We start from the raw sequence: 26128 nt of genomic DNA, 5'->3' as shown, positions 1-26128 counted from the left end.
TTGAGTAGCATAAGGCTTTCTAAGGAAAATGTAAATTCCAGAAAGAACCAAGTAAAATGCTGACAATTTTATATAAAAATTAAATTTTTCCTTTCAGAATATCTGATTTGTTTATTGTACATAGTAGTTTCTCAATAAATGTTTGTTGAATGGATGCATATTAAAAAATACAAGCAAAATAATGAGAAGAGAATTTGCAAAATATATAACAAAATAGTAATATACAGGCTAAATCCAACATGATGCTATAAACCAAAAGATAAATAAATCAATAGAAAAATATGCAAAATATAAGGAAATATCGTGAAGAAAGCTGGTAGTGTCCAGCTATTAAAAGATATAGCATCTGGGGTCTTAAATCTTGAAGTTAAACAAGTGGCCATCTAACAGGGCAGCAACAATCCCCACATGAAAGAAGCACACCAGCCTGTGTGATCATGAGGTGTCAACAGGAATAAGTATCAGAAGTTCAAAAACAGGTAATCAATTTGACCTGAAGGAGTATAGACAAAGTAGAGACTCAAAACCAACCTGTTAGATAATTGGATAGTCCCTCACAGAAGGATCACATAGAAGGAATGATAGACCCAGGGTGCAGAATATCATTAATGAAACACTTAACTATTCTCTAGTTCTTTACTATGGCATCCCCTTACTCTTATGGTCTTAGTTTTACTTCATTAATCTGGTTAGCCCTGTGTTTGTTCATTTGTATAATTAAGATCATTTGATGCATGAAATCCAAGATAGATAAACCCTTCAGAAATAGTAATGGGAGTAATGATTCCCGGAAGGGAGGGTGGGGGTGGGGGTGGGGGTGTGGTAGGATGCGGGGAAGGGGCAACTGATAGCAATGATGACTGTAACCCCACATGAGGGGAACGAATAACAGAACTGTAGGTGAACAGATACACGGATACATTGAATTGTCTAAGATACAGCATATATATATATATATATATATATATATATATATATATATATATATAATTACATAATCTGATGTCAACTTGTGAAGGGGTGGCGTCTAGCCTGTCAATCAGGTTGCAGTTTGATGACCTCATTTGGAGGCACCAAGGAGATAAATAGCTCACTGGAGGCCAGATACACGCAGACTCTCTTCTTCATCCTCCTGCTGACAAGACATGGAGTTCTACTAGAGCCCTGGAGCACTGAGGTGCTTCCACTGCCATTGGATCCACAAAACTTTTCCACCCACTGGCCTGTGATCTTCTTGCATTTGGCATCATTGCATGTGTTGTGCGAGTCTTCAAAGGAATTTATAGATTGGTATCAGGCATATGGGCTAATATCAGATTTACGGACTCGATCTGGACTGGGCTAGGATGTTTTCTCAATATACAATTGTTCCTTTATATAAAGCTTTTTCTTACACACATGAGTCTCCCTGGATTTGTTTCTGTAGACTACTTGGACTAATGCACTATATATATAAAATAAGAGTTCCTGGGGGGCTGGGAGTAGGGAATAAAGGGGGACTGATATCAGAAAGTTCATGAAGAAAGAAAATGTTTTGAAAATGATGTTGGCAGCAATTGTACAAGTATGCTTGATCTAATTGAATTGTGAATTTTTATATCTGTAAGAGCTCCCAATAAAATGAAAAAAAGTGAAAATATGCAAAATAGACATAGATTGAATAAAAATATGTGGTCAATAAACTCCTAAAAATGCTCCCCATCATTAGTAACAAGGGAAATATAAATTAAAACAAGATAATTTTTATGATATAAAAATAAAAAATATTATCCATATTTATTGAGGATGGGAGAAACATTTGGTAAAAGTGTATAAACTGATAAAAAAAAGTTTGGCTGCATCTCTCCAGATTCAAAATGCTTATTATGCTTCTTGATCCAGCAAGTTCATTTCTGTGATTGTTTTGAAAGCAAGATGTACAGGGATATACTGTGCCGTGATGTCCATTTCAGCACTGTTTATTTAGAACACAGAGTTTGAACAATGAAAACACTGGCCATTTTGCTAAGGCTCACAAAGGATGCAGAATACTGTGGCAACTAAAAAGACTAGCGAAGATACATATTATTGACATGGAAACATTTGATAGATATATTGTTGAGTTGAAAAAGCAAACAAAAATACCACACAGGCTGATCCCTTTACATTAAAATAAAAGGATTATTTTTATGCAAATACCTAAGTGCAGAGCAAAGGCATAGGAAAGATAGACATTGGACTGTGGTAACCTCTGTGGAAAGACTGTGGGACAGATAGAGGTTGCCACAGTCCAATGTTCACTTGAATAGACAGTTCTACTCAGTTTTGTTAAAATGACTGCATATTCATGTATTACTTGATAATAAAGATGGTGAGAAAATAAGCCAGAGGAAACACACCATCATGCAAAATTCAGGAAAGAGGGAAGGAACAGTGCTTCTGTAGAAAGCATATGAGTATACTGTCAAATAGAGACTTCAGTGAAAGAAAGTCTGCTTATTCTCCTAAATATGTGCTCTGTTGAATCCTAACCAGTGCCTGTCTGAAGGCTGATTAGCCCAGCATCTGGCTAAGCCCGATTCCTCCTCCGTTTACCCCGGCTGTACTGCTGCCAAGCACCCTAAAGGGTCAGGGGCACTTGGAAATGGCTTCTGCGTGCAAATCATCCTGGAGAGGACACCAAGCCTCCACAAAGTAAAAAGGCTGCTCAGACGGAATAGCAAGATGGAACAAAGTTGCTGGCTGTTGTGTCTGGTGCTTCTTCCCAGCCATTAGGATGGCTTTTCCTGCAGTCCCAAGATAATGTTATCAACCGCCCCCAACCCCACACACACCCCTACACTCATGCACATACGCACATGCATACACAACACAGGGGAGGGCTCTTCGGACAGTTCATGGAAACATTCCATTATCTGTTAAGTAATTCAATGTTGACAAACTTTGGAAACCCTCTTCTCTAACAACATGCATACGTGTGTGTAACGATTTGTTTTAAGGCATTGGCTCATGGGGTTGAGTATAGACTAAATCCAAAATGTGGTGGGCAGGCATTCTGTTTCTGTTTACAGGTAGAATTTCTTCTGTCTTTGGAAACTTCAGTTTTTGCTCTTCAGGCCTTCCAGCTAAATGCACAAGTCACACTCATATGATCAAAGATAATCTCCTTGATTGGAAATCAACCGATTCTAGACAGTGGCCACATCTGCAAAATGCCTTCTCACCAACACTTAGCTGAGTGTTTGGTTAAATAGCTGGGTGCTGTAGCTTCATCTGTAGCCCTGGTGGTATCGCAGGTTATGCTTTGAGCTGCTAACTGCCAAGTTAGCTGTTGGAACTCAGCAGCGGCTCCACAGGAGAAAGATGGAGCTTTCTGCTCCTGTAAAGAGTTTCAGCCTTGGGTATTCACAGGGGCATTTCTACTCTGTCCTATTGGCTTGAAGTCAGCTCCAAAGCTGTGGGCTTGTTGGTTTTTCTTGGTTTTGTTTCACCCTAGTGCTGCCATTAGCTACAGAGGCTGTCTGCTTTTGCGGAGGTTGCTCTCAGTCCCTGTGGAGCACTTCTTCCCTACTCTTGTAGGGTCCCCGTGAGTTGGAATTAATTAGGTGGCAGTGGCATAGTCCAGTGAAGTCAAAGCATAAAGCTAAGCATTGCAACTAATTTCTACACTGACGGTTATATTTGCAGACCCTCATGCTCATGTAGCATGCCTTACCTTTCCGACGGTCTCCTTGTGGCTAACCTAATGAATCCCGTGTGCTCTATGATTTTGCCAATAGGGAACAGATCTTTTCTGTAAGTCCAAGAAAATATTAGATTACGTTTCCCATCATGTAAGGGACAGAAGGAGAAAAGCCACAGGTGCCAAACTCATTCCTGGGGCCAGTTTAAATGTATGGCATCCAACTGGTTTGTCCTTGTGTGTGTGTGGGGGGGCGTGGGGGGGGGGCGCGCGCATGCGCTTTTTCGCCTTCTCATCAGAGTGGTGTAGTGGTTATGCATTGGGCTGCTATCCACATGGGGGCAGTTCAAAACCACCAGCAGCTCCTCAGGAGAAAGACTGGACTTTCTCCTTTTGTTATGTGTGGTTGCTAACCTCTGGGTAGACACGAGCCTCTACCCTTTTGGTTAGCAGCCACACACATTGGCCTTTTGCATGGTAACAACAGTAATGACAACATAAAGTAATGCCATAAAGTATAATACTAAATAATGTGCACATTTGATAAGTCACAGATTTCTGATTATTCACTTATCCTTATAGTGTCATTGGCAGCATTGCTATTTTTGATGGGATACAATGGAAGCTACTTGGGCTTAGGGAGACCCCAGATCTCTTCTTCCTGGATGTAGGGAAGAGGCATAGAAGAAGCAGAGAGATCAGAAGGAAAGAGAACCTCATCTCGCCTGGAGATACGTTTAGAGTCTTGCCTCTTCCTTTAAAAGTGCTTGTCTTGTCTCCTAATTGTCCATCTGATTCAAAACGTGGCTTTGGGCAGCATAGATACCTGAATGCTAACCATGATGGGCTAAGAGGCTCCACTATTGTTATGTGAATACCACAGGTGATTCCGTTTTTTTCCCTTGGTTAGATGTCCTTTATCATTCCTCATTTTAGTGTAATTTTCAGGTATGAAATTATATCCACACCAATTTATGTAAGTAGTTGGATTTTTACTATCCCTGCCACTGCTGGTTGGTTTGCAGACACACGACTCCTGAGGGTCTAGTTAGTCAAACACTCTTTGTAGCAAAGAGTCATTTTGCATCAGTGGCATAGACTCTTTCTTGGTAAAATTCTCAGCTCAGGCAGCAAAGCTGGTCCTTCTGTGCCAGGATTGCCAAATCATCGCTTCATGCATGCACCTATATTGTGTCTAAATGTATACTTTTCAATGTTGTGGGCTACAGAGCTTGGATCTATTTTTATCCCGGCCCTTCCTGAGACATGGATGTCTGCTCTCACACATCTTCATCAAAGTTAGTCAGATCCAATAGAAGGGCTGCATTTTACCCACATTGGCTTGCTCTCTGCACGTTAGTAGTAGGGCTAGTATCTGTTGAATGCTCTAGTCTCTGAGTGCTTTATGGTCAATGACTTCTTTACTTGTCACCACGTTCTCACTATCAGGGGTCAGTAAACTGTGACCTGTGGACCAAACCTGGCCTTACTGAGTGTTTTTGCAGATCACCTCTGGGATGTTGCTGCTGTTAGGTGCATGGAGTCTGGTCTGACCTACAGCGACCCAGTAGCATGAATGAATAAAACAGCCCAGTCCCGTATCATCCTCCCAATTGTTTCTATGACTGAGCCCGTTGGTGAAGCCACTGTGTCCATCCATCTGGTTGAGGGCCTTCGTCTTTTTTGCTGTCCTTCCACTTTACTAGACATAATGTCTTTCTCCAGGATCTGGTCTCTCCTGACAATATGTCTGAAGTATGTAAGATGAACTCTTGCCATCCTTACCCCTAAGGAGCACTCTGGCCATACTTCTTCCAAGACAGATCAGTTTGTCCTTTAAACAGTCCATAGTACTTTTGCTATTCTTCTCCAGCACCACCATTCAAATGCATCGATTCATTTACAGTTCTCCTTATCCATTGCTCAGCCTTTACATGCATATGATGCAATGGAGAATTCCATAGCTTGGGTCAAGTTCACCTTAGTCGTCAGAGGAACATCCCTACTCTTCAGGACTCTGAAGAGATTTGATGCAGCAGATTTATCTACTGCAATCTATACGTTGATCTCTTGACTGTGGCTCCATGAGCATTGATAGTAGATCCAAGAAAGACAGCATTCTCTTTTTAAGAAGTCATTTTACTGGGGGCTGGTACAACTCTTACCACAATCCATCCATCCATACATTGTGTCAAGCACTTTTGTACATTTATTGCCACCATCATTTTCAAAACATTTTCTTTCTACTTGAGCCCTTGGTATCAGCTCCTCACTTTCCCCCACCCTCCCTCCCTCATGAACCCTTGCTCATTTATAAATTATTATTATTTTTTCATGTCTCACCCTGTCTGATGTCCCCCTTCACCCACTTTTCTGTTGTCCGTCCTCCTGGGAGGCGGTTACATGTCGATCACTGTGATCGCTTCCCCCCTTTTCCCCCCATGCTACTCTCAATATCGATCCTGAGGTGCTTATCTGTCCTGCATTCCCTGAGTTTCCAGCTCTTATCTGTACCCATGCACATGCTCTGGTCTAGCCGGATGTGTAAGGTAGAATTGGGGTCATGATAGTGTGTGGGGAGGAAGCATTAAAGCACTAGAGGAAAGTTGTATGTTTTATCGGTGCTATACTGCACCTTGACTGGCTCATCTCTTCCTTGTGACTCTTCTGTAAGAGGATGTTCAGTTATCTACAGATGAACTTTGGGTCTCCACTCTGCACTCTCCCTCATTCACAAAAGACAACATTCGTGATAACTTCCATCTTTTCTCCCTTTATCATGTTGTTCCCTCTTGGTCCAGTGGTGAGGATTTTAGTCTTCTTGCCTTGAGTTGTAATCCATACTGAAGGTTGAAATCCTGACCTTCATCAGCAAGTGCTTCAAGTCCTGCTCACTTCCAGCAAGCAGTCTGCATTTGCAGGTTCTTACTAAGACTTACTCCAATCCTGACTCTACTCTTCTTCATATAATCTAACTTCTCTGGCTATTTGCTCAGCATATATATTGACTGAGTATGGTGAGAGGATATAATTCTGTCACATACCTTTCCTGATTTTCAACCATGCAGTATTCCCTTGTTCTGTTTGCACAACTTAGTCATGGGCAAAGATTATATTTTACATTTTTGAGTGCTTGTGGGAAGAGATGGAAAGATCGATGTATTCATCCTGGAAGAAAGCTATATCAAATTTAAATATCAGTGATTTTATAGAAATATAAAACTGACTCAGTTACTACTGAGCTGACCCCAACATCTGGCAACCCCTGTGTGTCACATTAGAACTTTAGGTGGCTTTCAATAGCTAATGTTTTAGAAGTAGATTGCCAGACTTTTCTTCCAACATACCTCTAGGTGAACACAACCCTCCAACCTTTTGGTTAGCAGCTCAATGAGTTAGCCACTTGCACGCCCCAGGGGCCCCTTTTAGGAGTATAATCATGCCTATTAACATATTGTCTGAAGTAACTTTTGCCTTTCAACAGTGGGGTTCAGAGTGATTGAGCCAGAGACTATGGAACCCACAAAATGGTAAATATTTACTCTCTAGCTTTTTTCACAAAGTTTTCAGACTTCTGCTGTGTTGTATTATTATCCCCATTTGACCGATAAGGCCATGGAGACTGTGTGTTTTGGAAAGCAATTTGTGCAAGTGGTGAACTTGAGAGTAGAAGTTCATCTTCCCCTGAACAGGCAGACAGGCTGTCTGAGAATTCTGAGAGTCAGTGAGAAACTGCTCAGCATCACGGTATCCTCTAGAGAGGATTTCTGGTGTGAGTACATTTAATGTCTGCTTGTGTGTCCCTCAGTGTGTGTGTGTGTGTGTGTGTGTGTGTGTGTGTGTGTGTGTGTTCAACGCCTAAGAGAGAATTATAACAGAAGAAACTACAGACAATTAAAAAAAAATCTCTGATTTGGAAGTAGAAGGGACAGTGTTAATAGAGGCTTAGAGGCCGCTGGTTATATTTTCACTCAGAGCGATGAAGGGACTCTCTCTGTAATTGATGATGGTAATGGTTGTCGTCAAATGATAACAGTCATTCCTTATTTGCAGTGAGCAGTCATTGATGTAGCCTGAGGTCGCTACAGCTGGCACAGTTAAGTGGACACCCGGAGCTAGAGCTCACCCCTTGTTCATATGTCCCTCTGTGCACGTGTGGAAAGAGTCCATTTGCTGAGCGGTTTGCTTCTAGAAGGCAGCATAGATGAATTCTTTAGTGTTGCTGTGTGCACCAAATGACAATGGTGAGGTGGAGGTTACTCCTTCGCTTTCTTTCTAGACAACTTCCCAGGAAGACAGAGGAGGGCGAGTGAGGTGTCAGTTGCACGAAAAGGCTGGGGGCTTCTTAAGGCTACTTAGGATCATTTGGAAAGCAAGCTTCATATGTATTGGCTGTTCGAGGTTCTGTGGGCAGCATCAGACCCTGTGCAATATGTCCCCTGAAAGTCTGACAAATTGATCCCTTTTCTTTCTGGTAACAGTTGAAGATGGAGGCTCAGAAGAAGTGTCTTCAGGTGTGGGAATTGACCTACGGTCTGTTAGAGTAATGGGCTCGATCCTTGAGCTATCATTTTAAGACATTTGGGGGAGATTTTCATAGCTGTAAGCTAGACTGTGTATGAGAAACATCATGTGTTTGTTAATTCCTAGAGTTACTATTTTGATTTTTCCTATTAGTTCATTTGGTGATTGGAGGAAGACTTCTGGATTTCAAGAAAAACTAGTGCCATTTCCCTTAATAATAAGAAAAATCCTATTTATTAAAAAAAAAGGTTCGAGAAAGGCTGTTGGTGAAAACACTGGAAGCAGTTGCTGTGTGTGCAGTGAGCACTGACTCCAGGCGACATTGTGTCTGAGTTGAACTGTGCCCCATCGGGTTTTCAATGACAGACTTGGCAGCAGCAGGTCACCAGGCCTTTCTCCAAGGTGTCTCTTAGTTTAAAATAGAAAGTTGGTTTGGTCTTCTTGTTTCATTTGCACCCAAGAACCTGCTCAATTTCCCCTTCCCTACTTCCAGTCCCACTTGTGGGCAAAGTCTGAACGTGGGCCTGAGAAATTTCTGTCTGTTTTATAAATGACAGCCTCATCCTGTATTGTCCGTGGTAGCAAACTAACTGCTCAGACGTTAATACCTGGCTGGCTGAGGGGGAGGTCCTCACCTGCCCTAGTCTGGCAGGTAGTTGACAGCAGTGTGCAGGGAGCCCTGCTGCGCTCCGTGCAGTTGCAGCCGCCTGCACGTTGAAGTGGGTTTTTGTATTTCCCGCCAATCTGCTCCTCAATTGTTTTCCTGGCACTTAGCCCTTGTATGCCTGAGTTAATAGTTTTGGGCTGTGGAGTTGAGCTGTTCAGTTCCACTGTCTTCTTCCTTGTTTCCACTTCACCTTCCCTCTCTTCCTCTGAGTGGTTTACCCCCAAAGAATACAAGTTCACATTTTGGTAGCATCCCATGACACACATGACAAGTTGACATTGACTTATGTTTGTTGATCCTATTTGTGTAAGAGTAGAAGTATGTTTCATTGGGTTTTCAGGGGCTACATTTTAGGAAATAGTTCACCAGGCACCTCCAAATGGATGAGAGCCTCCGACCATTCCCTTAGTAGTTGTGCACATTAACTGTTTGTACTATCCAGGAACTCTACCATGTTTCACATCTGCTCCAACACTCTGTGTTGCAAGACGTGGCTGCTGATCCTGACTCGCCTATTCCAGAGCAGGGAGCAGAGAATTTAGGTGCTTGTTCAAGATCACCTTTGACAGTCTCCCTCAAAACTCCAGGGTGCATCCCGGTTGAGGCAGGGGTTCTTGCTGTCAATGTGCGTTGTCCTGAATGCTAAGGCCTTTGACCAGCAGAGTTGGACGGTGGTCTCCTGAGAGGGACTTGGAATGCTCTGCCCAGTAGACATGATGATCCTGCTGGAGGTGGCTCCCAGCTTACGTCTTGTTGCCTCATATTACCTCCATGTTAGGTGCTTCCTGCTCTACAGACCAGAATTTTCACCAGAAATTCCCAATGACTGCATTAAGGCCAGAGATTTGGTTGGGACTAGAGCCATCCTTTACTTGGCCCTCTTTTCCCTGTAGCTGAAGAACAGGGAGATGTTGAAGCTGGGTTGGGCAGAGATACAAGGGGATTTCTGAACTTGGATTTGTCCTCAGAGAGCAAATGCCAAAAACCAGGTAAACAGGAACACTTGTTTTCCATATCCACAATTTGTGTAGATGCATGCCCATTCTCCAATGCAGGCCTTCTGACCCCACGTCCCCTTGAGGCTGGACTGAGGGCTATTCTCCCCTTAAACAATGACTGCAGATGCCAAAGGGTTGGTTTTGTTCTAGAGGGTAGTAATGAGCACTGCACTTGCCTTTGTGGATTCCCCTGGAGTTTTCATTAGAAGAGCGAACACTTACTTCTTGAATTTGTCCTGCTTTCTTCTTCTCCACAGCACTTAAAGAACTAATATCATGCATGCGGACAAGGGCAGTGTGGGTTTAGTGGTAGAATCATCACCTTCCATGCTGTTGACCCTGGTTCAGTTCCTGCCCCAGTGCACTGTGCAGCAACCTCCCATCTAGCAATGGAGCCATGGGTGTTTCTATGAGCCTAAGATGAGTTAGGAAGAAAGACCGGGTGATCTATTTCCAATGATACCTAGAGATCACAGTGAGCTGATCCTATTGTACATGGGATTGCCATGAATTGGGGGCCAATTTTATGGCAGTGAATAACAGAAGTGTCCTATATATTTCATTTATTTATTTTGATTTCATACATTTTTTCCCACTAGAATGCATGCTCCACAAGGTTGAATTTTGTTTCTTCACAGTTACTTTTATCTGTGCTAGATTTTAAAGTGTCAGCTAATTAACATTTGCTCAATGAATATGTGTTGAGAGTTTTAATTAATTATCTCTTTAGAAGCAACTAAGGACCTCTGGTGACCTAGTGGGCTGTGCATTGAGCTGTTAACTTTTAGCTCAACGGCTTGAACTCAGCAGGCACTCTGCAGTATAAAGATGAGGCTGTCCACTATAGATTCAAGGCTTGGGAAACCCAGAGCAAGCAGCTCTACTCTGTCTTGTATGAGTCGGAATTGACTCAGTGGCAGTGAGTTTGATTTGGTTTGTGGTTTAGAAGAAACTATTCCAACCTACTCCAGAATCTTTGATCTGTTCCACATCTGGAGGAACAGAATTAGAAATTAAGAACTAGGACTAGAGGTTTCCATAATATACATTCTAGGAATGGACCTTCTAGAACAGCACCTTTGATTCTGTCTGAGACATTAAGGGATGCCAGGGCATTAAGGAGTGTCAGAGACATCAAGGAATTCTCCTGGACATTTGTTCAAAGGCTAGAGTTTGCCATTCATTCATTCAAAGAGGCAGGCTATGCTGACCAAGACCTGCAAGATCATACGCTGTGAATCTTGTTGCCCATAACTGGATCAACATCTTTTTGGGGTGGGGGCAAGGTGAGGAGGCAGTCTTTCAGTTGCTGTAATCCTGTGAAGAAGTATTTATTAGCTTTACTACTTAAGAGCATGATTTTTTTTTAATCGCAACTTTAGGAGTGAGTTCTTTAAGGAGAATTCCCTTGTAGCTATAGCTTTTTCAATCCTGGATGATGAGATTGCGCCTCTTAACAAATAAGATCCCTGGTACAGCTAGAGCTTCAAGATGCTAAACACAAGTGCTTCTTTAAATTACACGAAGGAGCTCACTCTCTCATTTTTTATTGGAGACATGGGCTGGTATGATAAACAGATATCATAGGGAGCCTATAAAAGATATGTGACAATAGAGGAAAATGGATGGAAAATTTTAGTTGTGAAAAGTGCTGCCTCCTATTTTGTTCCTATGTGTCCTTATTCCTTCTCTGAAAATGAGTCTACTAGTGCCCATTTCCATCAAGTCCATTTTGACTCTGAGTACAATTGAACCAGAGGGTTTCTGAGATTATACATAATTATGGGAGCAGGTTCATTAGTGCAGTTTGAACTGCTGATCTTGGGATTAGAAGCCCACCCCTTAACACATTATGCCACTAAGATGCTTGATAATGGGTCTAATGGTGAGTACATCACTAGTTGTTGATTGCTATTAACTAGATGCTAATATATAGCCACCATGTACAACAGAACAGAATGCTGCTCTCTTCCATACCAGCTTCCTGATCATTGGTAACTGGACAGTGTTCTATTGTGATCCATAGTATTTCCATTGCTTCGTTTTTGAAAAAATCATTTTATTCGAGCCTTATTGCTTAGCTTTCTAAAATTGATCATCAGACTGTTCTTCCTAGTTTGTTTTAATCTCAGAATTCTGCTGAAACCTGCCCACTATGGGTGACACTGCTGATGTTTAAAGTCATGATAGCATAATTTCCATTATCATAGCAATACAGTACAGCAAAGTATCAGATGAGCGATGGATATTACTAGTATCATATGTTAACTTCTTCTATGACCTTTCCTGGTTTTCTTACTATCAGTGTATATGACAAGGATTTTAAGTGTTGGTCTATGGCAGGGGTCCTCAAACTTTTAAAACAGGGGGCCAGTTCACTGTCCCTCAGACCCGTTGGAGGGCCGGACTGTGGTTTAAAAAAAAACTATGAACAAATTCCTATGCACACTGCACATATCTTATTTTGAAGGAAAAAAAATGGGGCAAAAACACCCGGGGAGGCCAGATAAATGTCCTTGGTGGACTGCATGTGGCCTGCGGGCCATAGTTTGAGGACACCTGGTGTATGGGGTCATATAGAAGGGACAAGAGAGAGAGAGTGGGAGAAAGAAGTAAAATAAAATTTGAATTCATTAGAGATCAGACTTATTTATTTGATATACTGATAAAAAGCCTTGAGATTGGGGCCCTTAAAATTCACTGGCATCAAATCAATTCTGATATATAGTGACAGGGTTGAACTGCGCCTATGGGTTTCCCAAACTGTGACCTTTTACAGGAAAAGAAAGCCTCATCTTCTGCAGAGTAGCTGGTGATTTTGAACTGCTGACATTGTAGTTATCAGCCCAAAGCATAACTTACTAAACCTATCACCAGGACTCTTCTAACTTAGAATTGAAGCCTTTCTAACTTAGAATTAAAGTCAGTGCCAGAGATTTCTTTTCAGCCATATAAAAATTGACCTATAAAAGGAACAGAGGCACCCAGAGGAATCTGATGTTCAGAGCAATCAACTGAAGGACACCACAGGGGAGTATTTGCCCCCAAACAAAAACTGGGCATACGGAACTGGGAGAGCAAGGTGGATATGAGGAGAACAGTAACACGTTGTAGAAATTGTGATCAATGTCATAGAGAAGCTGTATAACTTGTTGAATTGTAAACTATATTGCGTTGTAAACATTCACCTAAGGCACAATAATTTATACACTTTCCAACTCATTCTGCATGCTAGCAAGACTATTCACATACCTGGTCCATAATCAGAGGGGATTCACCAGATGATTTATCCACGCGTTATTCCCCTTCATGGAAGAAACACACCAGCCTGTGTGACCACGAGCTGTTGAAGGGATCAGGTATCAAGCATCAAGGAACAAAAAAATCATATCATTGAAAAGGTGGGTGAGTGCAGAGTGGAAACTCAAAGTCCAATGGTAGCCAACCGGACACCCCTTACTGAAGGTTGTGGGGAGATGAACCAGGCATGGTGCAGGGTAGCAACGATGAAACATATAACTTTCCTCTAGTTCTTAAATACTCCCCCCCCCCCACTATCATGATCTCAATTCTACCTTACAAATCTGGCTAGACCAGAGGATATACATTGGTACAGATAGCAACTGGAAACACAGGGAATCCAGGATAGATGACTCCTCCAGAACCAGTGGTGAGCGTGGCGATGCCTGGAGGGTGGAGAGAATATAAAGTAGAAAGGGGGAACTGATTATAAGAATTTATGTATAGCCTCCTCCCTGGATGAGGGAAAGCAGAGAAGAAGGCGGGGGGAGACGTCAGACAGTGTAATATACGACAAAATAATAATACTTTATGAATGATGAAGTGTTCATAAGGGAGGGGTTGTGGGGACGGAGGGGGAAATGAGCAGCAGATATTAAGGGCTCAAGCAGAAGGCATATGTTTTGAGAATGATAATGGCAACAAATGTACATATGTTCTTGACACAATGGATGGATGTATGGATTGTGATAAGAATTGTACGAGCCCCCAATAAAATGATTTTAAAAAATGGAAACGGCTTTAAAATAGGTCAAAAGGGAAATCAAGTGATATGAGATTGCACTGTAACCTAACCATGTCTGCCATTATCAACCCTACAATGCTCTCTGTCTGATAACAGAGCTACTGACATCCCTCAGCTATGATCAGAGGAGATTCACCAATACCTTAATCCATGTATGTATGGACTGTGCAACTGGATTTTGGGCTTCTACTGTCATCCATTACCTTCTACAAACCAGGTGTTGACAATTTAATCTCTGATACCATTCCCTCCTTGAGATTTGGATTATATTTTTTAAAATCCTTGGTTCACACAAGCTGGTGTGCTTCTTCCAAGTGGACTTAGTTGATGCCTCACTTAGATAGCTGCTTGTTTCAAAACCAGCCTTCAAGATCCCAGACACTCTTCTGCCAGCCGGGCACCATTGGTTTCTTGCTCACACTTTGTTGTAACACCCATATCTTCAGCGATCTCTTCATGGGGACAAGCATCAACCAGCACCATGACATAAGAACTAATTGTTCTTAGCTTGGGGTTAGAATTAAGTGAAAACTCAAGACTCATTCATGCATCTACTGTTTATATATGTTTCTGGTTCACCTTGGAGACATTATTGTCATTTTATGTTAAAGAACATTATTAATCATCTCCGTTGGGCGTATGGTGATTCTACTGATAGTGTTATTAACTTAGCCAGTGGAATGGAATTTAAAACACAGTGGAGAAAAGAAAATGATACCAGTATAGGCCAGCTCAGAACCAAATTACATTAATTACAATTTTAAGTGACTGTACACTACTTACACAAAACCAATATCACTCCACCGAGTCAATGCCGACTCATAGCAACCCTACAGGGCAGAGTGGACTAGCCTCCCAGCCTGCAAATCTTCACAGGTGTAAGAAAGTGGTGCCATCTTCCACAATGTGCTTTATTCCAACTCTGTTTCAGTCACTGGACTTTATTTGAAATGGTCCCTTGAAAACATTTTCCCATGCCAACAGTTCAACTTATGGGCTCCTGCTCTGTAGAAACAAAGTACATGTACTCAGTGGCACATGTGCCAAGATGTAGGTCTATTATGGAATTATATGAATTGCAAAAAATGTAGAAGCAACATGCAAGGAGATAGTTGAATACATTCTGACATGTCCATATGAATAATTCACAGTTATTATAGCTATATTTCTATGGTACAAGAAGGATAACCAGATTTCAGAATGGACTCAATGACCACTGACATCAATGGAATGTCCAGGATATAGAATTAAGTGAGAAAAATAAAATAAACAAATATAACATGATTTGGTAAGAACAGATTTTGTTTAAAATCCTGCCCATATTTGAATCCATTTGTGTGCCACAAAGGGGGAAGAATATAGATGAACTTGACAACAGAAAGGACAGAAATGGCAGGAATAAGGTCAAGGAAAGAGAAAGAAGGTAGTGTCTAGCTGCCTGACTGTCTGCATTCCTGGGTTTGTTTACTTATTATCAGGTGCTAATTTTAAAGACTGTAATAAAAGAAATGGAGGAAGAAAGACTACCATTCCGTAGGAGCCCTGGAGGTGTAGTGGGTTAGGAGTCTGGTTGCTAATTGCCAGGTCAGTATTGGAGCCCCTAGTTGCTGTGAGGGAGAAAGACAGTCTATCTCTTTATGTTAAGAGTTACAGCCTCAGAAGCCCAGAGGGGTAGTTCTACTCTGTCCTGTGGAATCGTGATGAGTCAGCACCCCCTTGGCGGTATTATTGAGTTTGAGGTTTTTTGATGGAAGTTGAGTGACTTGACGGAAATTTGTAATTTTCCCCACATTGTCTCCTTGCTATATAAAAGGTGTCCATTTTCTCCTAGACAGCCAGAAAAGTGCTTCCTTTCTTAAATCTAGGAAACATAGAGCCACCTTAGGAGCAACCAACTCAGACAAGGAAGTAGGCTAGGGAAGTAGGGGCTGGTCCATGGGAAGAGTTCGTCTATGTGTGTGGATCCCGGTGCTGGCGAAGCATATTGAAAGTACCCCAGACAGCCACAGGTGACAAGAACCAACAGAGCCATCTCGGAAGATACAGCCAGAGTACTTCTTTGAGGCAAGGTGGGTGAGACTTCATCGCTCATACTTTGAACATTAGAAGAGACAGGTCCCTGGAGAAGGACACCATCCTTGGTGAGATGGAGGTGCAGCAGGGAAAAGGGCGAAGGCCCCCAACAAGACAAACTGACACTGGCTGCAATCACAGGCTCAAGCAAAGAATAGTTGTGAGGATGACAGAGGACCAAGCAAGTTTCCTTTTGATTCGACAGCACCTAACAACAGCAACGTGTGTATGTGTGTGTGTGTGTGAATCTACTTTTCTCTGCTGAGATAGCCAGCAAGATGCTGCCAGGCTCTCTTATAAATTGGATACTTTTTTATAACAAATTTTATTAAATTGTTATGCATTAATATTTGATGATGATAGTTCTTTCTACTTAAAGAACTTGTCTCCATGCAGGTGTGGTAGTGTTGGCCAATGAGTTCACTCCTGCTTATTGTAAACAGAGGAGCCCGGGTGGGGTCGTGGGTTGAACTAAGTACATTTTACTAAGCTGATACGTATTCACTAAGGTAACACTGCAAGGCCATGGCCATCTTGTGACAAGGTGTGTTGGAAGGCTGGAGATCCTGGACAATCACATAAACCGGTCGTGCTCTGAAAGGAGAATTGTATTTCGGATATTTGATGTAATTAGAACATTCTAGAATCATGACCGTTAACTGCAGTGTTAACCCAATACTATTTTGATTCAGATAAGACCGGAAGTAATACAAATGTTAATTTTCATATGAGCAGCTCCCTCATGGATAAATGGTCTTAAAAATATCTGCAAAGAAGTATCTGCTTGGCTGACTCCATTTTAAAACTCTTGGTCTAATTCAAAGGCACCATCATTTGGGGAAACTAATCATGTGCAGCGACATTTTTTCCCCCCTCACAGGCTAAAAAGTCTCTCACTAGCCCAAAAATCTGAATGGTGTTTATGGGCAATTGATCTGTCACAAGGGGCTGGGAAGAAGAGGAAGAGAACTGTTGTTTGGTTTTTGTTTTATTTTATTATTATTATATATTTTTTGAGAACAGAGCAATGACAGGGACCAGAAATGCAAACAGATGTGTTAAGTAACTAGGTGGTCTATATTCCATATCTGCTCTGGGCATCCTGTCAAGCTTCTTCTGTTTTATTTTTTCATTTCAGTTTTCTTGTTGCTGTTGCTTTGTTTTCTTGGGCATGATATTTGCTTCTTCCAGAGAATCACAGCCCCCAAGCCTGTCTCCTCCCTTCCCTTTCCCTGCTAGTCCAGAGGCTTCCTGGCTGACTTCCTGTGTGTTTGAGCCTGTGGTTTTTTGCTGCTTTTCTTATGCCCCCCCTTTTTATGATATTTCAGCTCATCCACCATACACCATGTGCTTTAGAGTGAAATTCTACCCACACGAACCCTTGAAGATTAAAGAAGAGCTTACAAGGTATTTTTTTGTTTGTTTGTATGTTTACCATGCACCCTTACCCAGCCAGGATCAGTTACCTCCTGTCTAGAGGGAAATGTCTCTACCACCCAGCTAGACTGTTTCTCTCCAACGGCACTGTCTTGGGATGTTTCAAGCAGTTGTCATCGGGAGTGTAATTAACCACAAGGAGAAGCGGTGGTTGTGGGGGGAGGAGCTCTCTGAAAGGATCTGACAGGGGGCTGCTAAAAATAAGGGGGAGATGCCTGGTTCTAGGGTAGGAGAAGGCAGAGCTGGTGCAGCCTGTGAGCCTCAGCCCTTGCATTTTAGCTTTTCTGGGAGGGAAACGTCTCTTGTAGAATGGACATTTCCATCATGCTGCGTACCAGCGTCTGATGACAGACATGCGGGTACCTTCCCTCTTAGCTCACTTTTCCTTCCCAACTTTTCTAGTCGGCAGATTTTCTGCCCTCTTCTCTTTCTGCTGGGATCTCATCTGAAGCTACCGTCTGGGACTTTTGCTTCTGAACCATCTCAGCAAATGTCGCCGAGCAGAGTCCTGGGTCGGCTGACTTAGTGGTAAAGAAGTAACTGCTCACTTAGCTCTTGATGTGGAGCTGCACTGAATCAGTGGCCACAGGCTCCTCTGCATGCGATCATCTCAAAATAACCCTCCCAGGTGCAGGTGCGAGAGCGAACCGAGGGCCACTGACTGATCCTCATTCGTGGTAGAAGGGTCAGGGTTTTTAAATTTTTGCTTTCTCGTGACTTATGAGAGGAGCCCTGGTGGCATAGTGGTTACACATTGGGTTGCTAACCGCAAAGCCAGAAGTTTGAAACCACCAGCCGCGCCAAGGGAGAAAGATGGGAGTCTCTACTCCGATCGAGAGTTATAGTCTTGGAAACCCATTCTACCCTGTTCTATGTGTCAGAATTGATTTGATGAGTGTTTGGGTTGTGACTTATGAAATCCTGGTAGAGATTGAATTCTTATTCTGGGGTGGGAGGGTGGCTTTGGAAATGAGCAGAGGTTCTGTTCTCCATGATTAATTTGCCTGCAGCAGTCAGTGAGGCTTGTAGTAGAGATGGAGCAGGCACATGGAAAGAAGAGTTAGTTATTCATAGATAATCAACATATAAATAGTGGTTGGTGTTTTGCATATAATCAACATATAAATAGTGGTTGGTGTTTTGCAATCTGGCTTTCTTTCATGTAAAAATTGAAGTAAAATTCAACATTTTAACTACTTAAAAATGCACAATTCATGGGCATTAAAAACACTTACAGTGTTGTGCAGCCACCCCACCTCACTCTTGTTCCAGAACATTTTCATCACTTCAGGAGACCTCACCAACTGGCAGCCACTCCAGATCCCCCTTCCGCTAGTTCCTGGAAACCACTTATCTGCCTTCTGTCTCTATGGATTTGCCTATTCTGAACATTTCATGTAAATGAAATCATATAATATGTGGCCCTGGCATGTATTTGATTTTTGCTCTAATTTTTTCATTTATTTGATAAGTTCTTCCTTAGTCCCTCCAATATGCATAAGCCCAAGAGACAAGGGCTGAATGAACTACAAAAAGAAAGATGCATTCTACTTTCTGTGTGCAAAAGGAAGACCAAATACAATATTAATACCAAGCATTAGCTGACCAGGTGTCTAAAAGATTTTTTTTAAGTTTTCCAATTATATTCAAGTTATCGATAGCATAGTTTGTAGTTACACAAAGTAGTATATACATAGAGCAGGTACCAAGTTCTTGTTGCACCTGTGTTGGTAATCAATGCTTACACCAATACCATGCTACTCTTTTATTTTATTTATATTTTCCCTCAATTTCCTGTTATCTGTTTTTCCTTTCCTCTTTTGGGTTTATTATTTTCCCAACCCCCTTTTCCCATTTTATTTTCTTCCCGGCTCTCTTCGTTTTCTAGTAAAATAAAAGTAAATAGTAAAAAAAAAAGAAAAAAGAAGATAATTAAATATTTTCCCCCAGCAGTCATTATTAGCCAGGGGCCCTACCTAGCTATACTTTCCATAGCCACTGTAGCACCAGTAGGTAAGCATCATCTAGTGGCTTCTACCCATTCAACTGTCCTGAGTGGCTTTGCACAAACAGTGATCAGACAATCTCACCTGTTGCCAAATCCACCTGTAAACAGATGGTGAGGTACTAAAGTGCTACCAGATCAGCACTTCCACCTCACTGTCTAGATGTATTAAAACAAAACAAATTCTGAAGAAACAAACCAACATACAATTAAATTAATATAATAATACCACTATGTCTCAATGATAATTGACAATATCAGCACAACACAACACACACACACACACACACACCTCCAACCAGGACAAGATGGCTCAAATAAATGACCAAAATAGTGGGCCAGAAACTCTTCCAGTGGAAGAAACACAATTGAACTTTTCTGATAGGGAAACAAAAAGAATTGTATTTAGGTACTTTCAATGGATTGAGAGGCAAATCAAAGAAAATATAGGTAAGTCTCTAGAATCATTCAGGAAAATAACACAACAGTGACTGACAAAATAAATAGAAAATTATAAATTATGCAAAAAAAGTAAACAGAAATTCTGACAACTAACACTAAAACTAATACTAAAATCTATTTTGATAGCACATTGGAAAGGCAAAAGACTGGAGTTGATAAGGAAATAGAATTAGTGAAATTGAAGACATTGTCTGAATACTAATATGTATTCAAGGAATAATCAGAAAAAAAGAAAGTCTAAGACTTAAGTGTAACACCATAAGAGCAACAACTTACATATAATCTGTGATCAGAAATCCAGAGCAGGAAGAGACAAAAACACACAAACCCAAAACTAGAATAACAATAAAGCCAAAGTAATGAAACAAAACAACATCACAAGAAGCACAGAGAAAACTGTCAAAAGACTATTATAAGAAAACTCCCTAAATATCATAAAAGCTGAAAAGATATGCACTCAAGTTCAGTGAGCCCCAGATAGGATGGAACCCAACAGAAAATCACCAAGACAATGAAAACATTTTCAAAAATCAAAGAATAATTTCTGAAAGCAAAAAGTTATTATAGAGGTGAATCAATTAGACTAAGTCTTAATTTCTTTGCAGAAAACATGCAGGCAAGAAGGCAATGACATATAAACAAGAAAAAATGAAAAGAAAAGGTCCAGCAAATAATAACAACAAATTTACCTCTCAAATAAGATGGAAAATATTAGAATATTTCCAGATAGATATAAATGAAAAGGACTAAAAACAGAGAAATCAGACCATGCTTGCAAGAAATGCTAAAGGGAGTTTTTCCGATAGAGAACTCACGAAAGCAGTCAACACTGGAAATTAAGAACACATGATTCCATCACCCAGAAATTACCCCAGATATGAGTATCAAAAGTAAGATACCCCTGTAGAACAGAAAACAATGAGCCAGAGACGTCAATTTATAAATGATGTCAACTATAAACCCATGCCCAAAAGGCACAAAATGGTGCAGTTACAGAATTTACAAATGGAAAAACATCAATATCAAGATAGAACAGATTGTTTTAAACCTGAGAAGATAATAAATTACAGAGTAGCTAAAAATAAAATTAATAAACCTTCTCAAAAAAAGTAAACCATAAAAATTCAGTTAGCACTAATACAACAAAAGAAATTCCTTAAGCAAAATGCACAGCACAGAGAAAATATACAAAACTAAGAAACTATGTGTCAGCACCACACAAGATAGCAGTGTGGTCATACCTCTGCATAATTACACTGACTGCAGTAGATTGAAGGCACCAGGGAAGAGAAAGGCAGGAGCAGAATGGATAAGAAAGCAGTACCATCGATATGCTGTCTGTAAAAGAAATAGCTTAGGCACAAAGAACAAGCTAAAATAAATATCAAAGAATGGGAAAAACATTTATAAAACGTGGCATCCATATAAGAGCAAGTGTTTCTGAACCCTCTTCAGAAGAGGTAACTTCAAAAACATGAAAATGCTACAAAGCATTATCTCAGATCACAATGCCATGAAATTAGAAATCAGCAACAGGAAGATAAAAAGTGGGGGGGGGGGGATCAAATGCATGGAGACCGAATAGCACCTCGCTTAAAAACGATTGGGTAGTAGAAGAAACAAAAAATATATAGTTAAAAATTCCTTGGATCAAACGTGAATGAAAATACAATATTCAAAAGCACAGCAAAAGCAGTGATTCATTGACATTTTATAGCACTAAAACATGCATCAAAAAGAAGAAAGAATAAAAATGAACATGAAAGACCATTTCCAACAATTAGAAAAGGAGAAAAAAATAAAACAATTAGAAAAAGAACAGCAAAAAAGGTCTACAGTCACCAGAAGAAAGGAAATAATAAAAATTTCAGTGGAAGTGAAATGAATGAGACAGAAAAGCAATAGAGGGATTCAAAAAGAGAAACTGATTCTTTGGAAGAATTGATAAAATCATTGGTAAATGTAACACAAGAAAAGAAGACACAAATAACATTATCAAAGGAAATAGGCAGTCCCCAACAGAACTAATTGAGGGGCAGGGAAGGGGGTGGTGGGGCGAAGCATCACAGAAACTATGAAAACTGTACTTCAACAGATACGAAAAACCTTAAAAGACATGGACACATTTCTAGAAGTACACTACCTACCCAAACTAATAACATGTGAGCTAGAAAATGTGAACAGACACACAACACTCCCAAAATAATTTGGATAGTTTATAAAATAATGTCCAGGCAGCTTAATGGATAAATGCCTCCAGGCATTCAAAAGAGAGCTGACACCAACTCTATTCCATTTCAGAATATAGAGAAAATATGGAATTCTGCCAACCTCATTTTATGAAGGAAGCCCGTCACTAAATTCTCAACCAAGTCTCGGTCAGTACACTTCAACAACATCTTTCAAAACAAGTAACTAAATCATGACTTACATTCATAGATTCATAGAAATTTACCAGAAACTCCAACATATCCTCAACAACAAACCTCCAAACAATCTAATTTAAAAATGGACACTTCACTAAAGAGGAATTCTGGTGACTAACAAACACGTGAAAGAATTTTGTGCTCATTAGCCATTAAAGAGCTATATATCAAAACAATAATGAAATATCAGCTCACCCTGGAATGAATAGAAAAGTTAAAAAAAATAGGTAAGAGCAAAGGCTAGGGAAAGTGTGGAGGGACGAAAAAACAGTATAACCACTGTGGAAAGTGAGCGCATGCTTCTTGAACAAAATGGGAAATAGAAATACAATATCATTTTAAAAATCCCACTTTAATTACATACCTTCAGGAGATACTAGCCAGAACATGAACAGATACATGCACACCCATATTCACTGCCACATTATTCATCACAGCAAAGAGATGGTGACAACTTTAAGTGCCCATCAACAGACGAATGGATACATAAGCTATGCTAGATACACACAATGGAACAATAATCAATTTACAAAAAAACCCCTCAAAACATGGATTAAGCTAGAGACTGTTATGCTGAGTAAAATTAGTCAATCACAAAAGGACAAATATTTTATGAGCCCACTGGTGTAAAAAGCCAAGGAAAAGTGTACATATAGACAAAGAAACATTCTCTAAATGTTACCAGGTGTGGTAGAGGGAGGCAGTAAAATGCTAACTAGAAAATATACACATTATTAACTTGGGTAAGGCAGCGGTTCTTAACCTGTGGGTTGTGACTCTTTTGGGAGTTGAATGACCCTTTCACAGGGGTCACCTAAGATCATCAGAAAACACATATTTCCGATGGTCTTAGGAACCAAGACACCGCTCCTCTATCCATCTCCCAGTGGGTCCGCACACAGGAAGATATGCCCACCTATGAGTACCCAACATGAAGTCTGTTACCCATGCCACACCATGCTTCAAGACAAAACATCATTTATTTGTCATTAGAAATAAATATTTCACAATATATAATTACATATTGCTTTATGATTAATCACTATGCTTGAATTATGTTCAGTTTACTAACAATGAAAATACATCCTGCAAAGCAGATATTTACCTTATGATTCATAACAGTAGCAAAATTACAGTTATGAAGTAGCTACAAAAATAATTGTATGGTTGGGGGTCACCAAAACGTGAGGAATTATATTAAAGGGTTGAGGCATTAGCAAGGTTGAGAACCACTGGACTAAGGGGAAGACAATGTATAGTAAGGGGAGATCAGCCTCAAAATGACCTACCCAGATTGTGCTAGGAGTTGTATGAGGAGCCCCTAATAAAATGATTTAAAATAAAAATGACCTACACAAAGGGAAACACTGGGTGGAACGCAGGAGTTAAAGACAACAAAAGTAAATACTGTATTATATACCCATGCCTGCAATAATAGCAATAACAATATTACAACGAGTGGTGGTGTAGTGGATTGCATATTGGGCTACTAACCACAAGGTGCGCAGTTTGAAGCTGCTTCATGGAAGAAAGAGCTTTCTGCTCCTGTGAACATAAACAGCCTTGGCAATGCACAGGGGCAGTTCTACTTTGTCCTGTAGGGTCACTATGAGTTGGAATGACTTGACAGCAGTGAGTTTGTTTTTTTCAATGAGTCTGAGTGAATGCAATACTCAAGCTGAGCAGAGATGGGAAAATGAATGTGACTATACACCTATGGATATACACATTTGTATAGACCCATGCACATACAGACAGACATACATGCCATAGATATATATGGCAGAGGATATATATTACTACATATTTATTTACATGTGCTACACATATATCCAAGAATGCAGTAAAGCATATAGAGGTTAGAGTTCTGAAAGCTGGTTTTTGCCCCTCAGGAAGCTTTCGTCACCTAATCTCTGGGTTATGAGATGAGAAGCATGCCCCTCATTAATAAGCAGATAACTGTCGGAAATTATTTTTTCAGTTCTAAACTTATCAAAATGCTTTTCTAGTCAATGTACACATTCAGCAAATAGAAATCTGATGGCATTGGGCCTTACAGTTTACGGGCCTTCAAAAGGAGCACTTCAAGGTCCTGTATGACTGGTTTAGTGAATGGTCTAGGGATATGGGTGTCAAAGTGACCACGAGCATTAGCTTCATCTGGGAATGAATTATAGGTACAGATTCTCCACTACTGCCCAACATCTTTTGCTTCAGACACTCTGGAGGTGTTCCCAGAAACCTACATATTTATAAGCCCTCCAGCTGATTATGCATGGGGAATTTTGAGAGGCAAGGAATTGGCCAGTTTCTTTTGGCAGATATTGGCGTTTACCCATTGTTAAAAGGACGGGGCAGGGATGTACTTCCTTCTCCACCATCCTCAGCGTGGGAAGTTACAAGGAAAGCCAGTCTCAGAGGATTGTTGTTACAAATATTAATATGTTAGCAGTGGCCTCTAATCCCTCACACACAGCCCATTCTGTTAATCTCAATGAGTTGACTGCAATGAGAAATTCCACAGAGGTAAAATGCAGCGAAACACAGACTACTCCATCAATGACCAAAGGCAGGACCTGACCGAGGCTTAGTCAGCCTGGATGACACTTGAAGGGCAATGTGGATGCTGGGACCACCAGCCCCAAGTGGAGGTGCTCTGCATAGTTTTAAGCTTTCTACATATCGTAAACACTACTTGTCTCACAATGTTAAAATCAGTCCTTATACCTCTTGTGTTAAGTAACAGCATCCAAACCCTAGGGGAGTTGTGTCTTTTGTAGAAGTCAAGCAGGTGGGCACCTGAAGGTCATTGGTGTTAGTGGTACCCCATCGAATGAAAAACTGTCAGTCCTGTGTCATCCTGTGCCATGATTGGTTGCAGATTAGACCACTGTGAATTTTAGGTTTTCATTGGCTGTTTTTTCAGTAGATCCACATGCCATTCTTCCTCTTTTGTTTTACTCTGGAAGCTGCCTGAAACTTCTTCTACATTGTAGTCATACGTGCACCTCCACCGAAAACCAAATGCAGGCTGCACAATCTGGATCCCCTTGCCAAAAGGCAAAAATTATCACTGAAGCGCCACTACAAGATGGGCTTCAGATCAGGTGCATCAAATATTGAATAACTGCCGTGAATAGATCAGAACAAACACAGACTGAACTACTTACCTGAAATGAAAATGTGTTCTCATTTTATTGAGATTTGACTCACACACAATAAAATCTATCTGCTAAACTGCACAATTTATTGGGTTTCATCATGTTAACAATGTTGTGCCACCATCCCCAACATCTCACTTCAGAGCAATGTTATCACCCCATAGCCATTAGCAGTCACATCTCCATTACCTGCTCCTTTCCAGCCTCTGGCTGCCACTGGCACTCTGGCTGTTTCTCTGGATTTTGCATCTTCCAGGCATTTCATATAAACAGGATCATGCACTATATGGCCATTTGTGTCTGATTTTTCACTTTGCATAATATTTTCAAGGTTCATTCATGTATAAGAACTTTATTCCTTTTTATAATTGACTGATTACATTGATGGACATTTGGGTCATTTCCATTTTTTAGCTATTAGGAATAATGCTGCAATGCACGTGTTTAAAATTTTATATGGACCTAAATCTGACTAAATTGGGGCTAGGGAGGCCCCATGCTGCTAGTAGTTTGAATGAAGTTGATGGCAGTGGGTTTGGTTTGAATGAGGGCCCATGACAATGGTCGTTTCACCCCCAGGTAATGTTCAGTGAGAACCACTGACTTAGAACCGTGATTACTTATTATGTGGCCCAGGGACGTGTGGCTCAGTATCCCCTGGGAGCTACT

General features: G+C 40.8%; 1 protein-coding gene across 1 annotated transcript in view; it reads left to right on the top strand.

Annotated features, from left to right (window-relative positions):
* FRMD3 (FERM domain containing 3) overlaps positions 1 to 26128 on the top strand; it is a 195916-nt gene that overhangs the window by 59136 nt on the left and 110652 nt on the right. Inside the window, exon 4 of the mRNA XM_075550869.1 lies at positions 17297 to 17375. Within this exon, the coding sequence (XP_075406984.1) occupies positions 17297 to 17375 (79 nt within the window). The remainder of the gene's footprint in view (positions 1 to 17296; positions 17376 to 26128) is intronic.

This window comes from Tenrec ecaudatus, chromosome 5, assembly GCF_050624435.1.
Source record: "Tenrec ecaudatus isolate mTenEca1 chromosome 5, mTenEca1.hap1, whole genome shotgun sequence".
NCBI classification, from domain to species: domain Eukaryota; kingdom Metazoa; phylum Chordata; class Mammalia; order Afrosoricida; family Tenrecidae; genus Tenrec; species Tenrec ecaudatus.
Note: the sequence above shows the minus strand (reverse complement) of the source record. Positions and strands in the feature narration are given on the sequence as shown.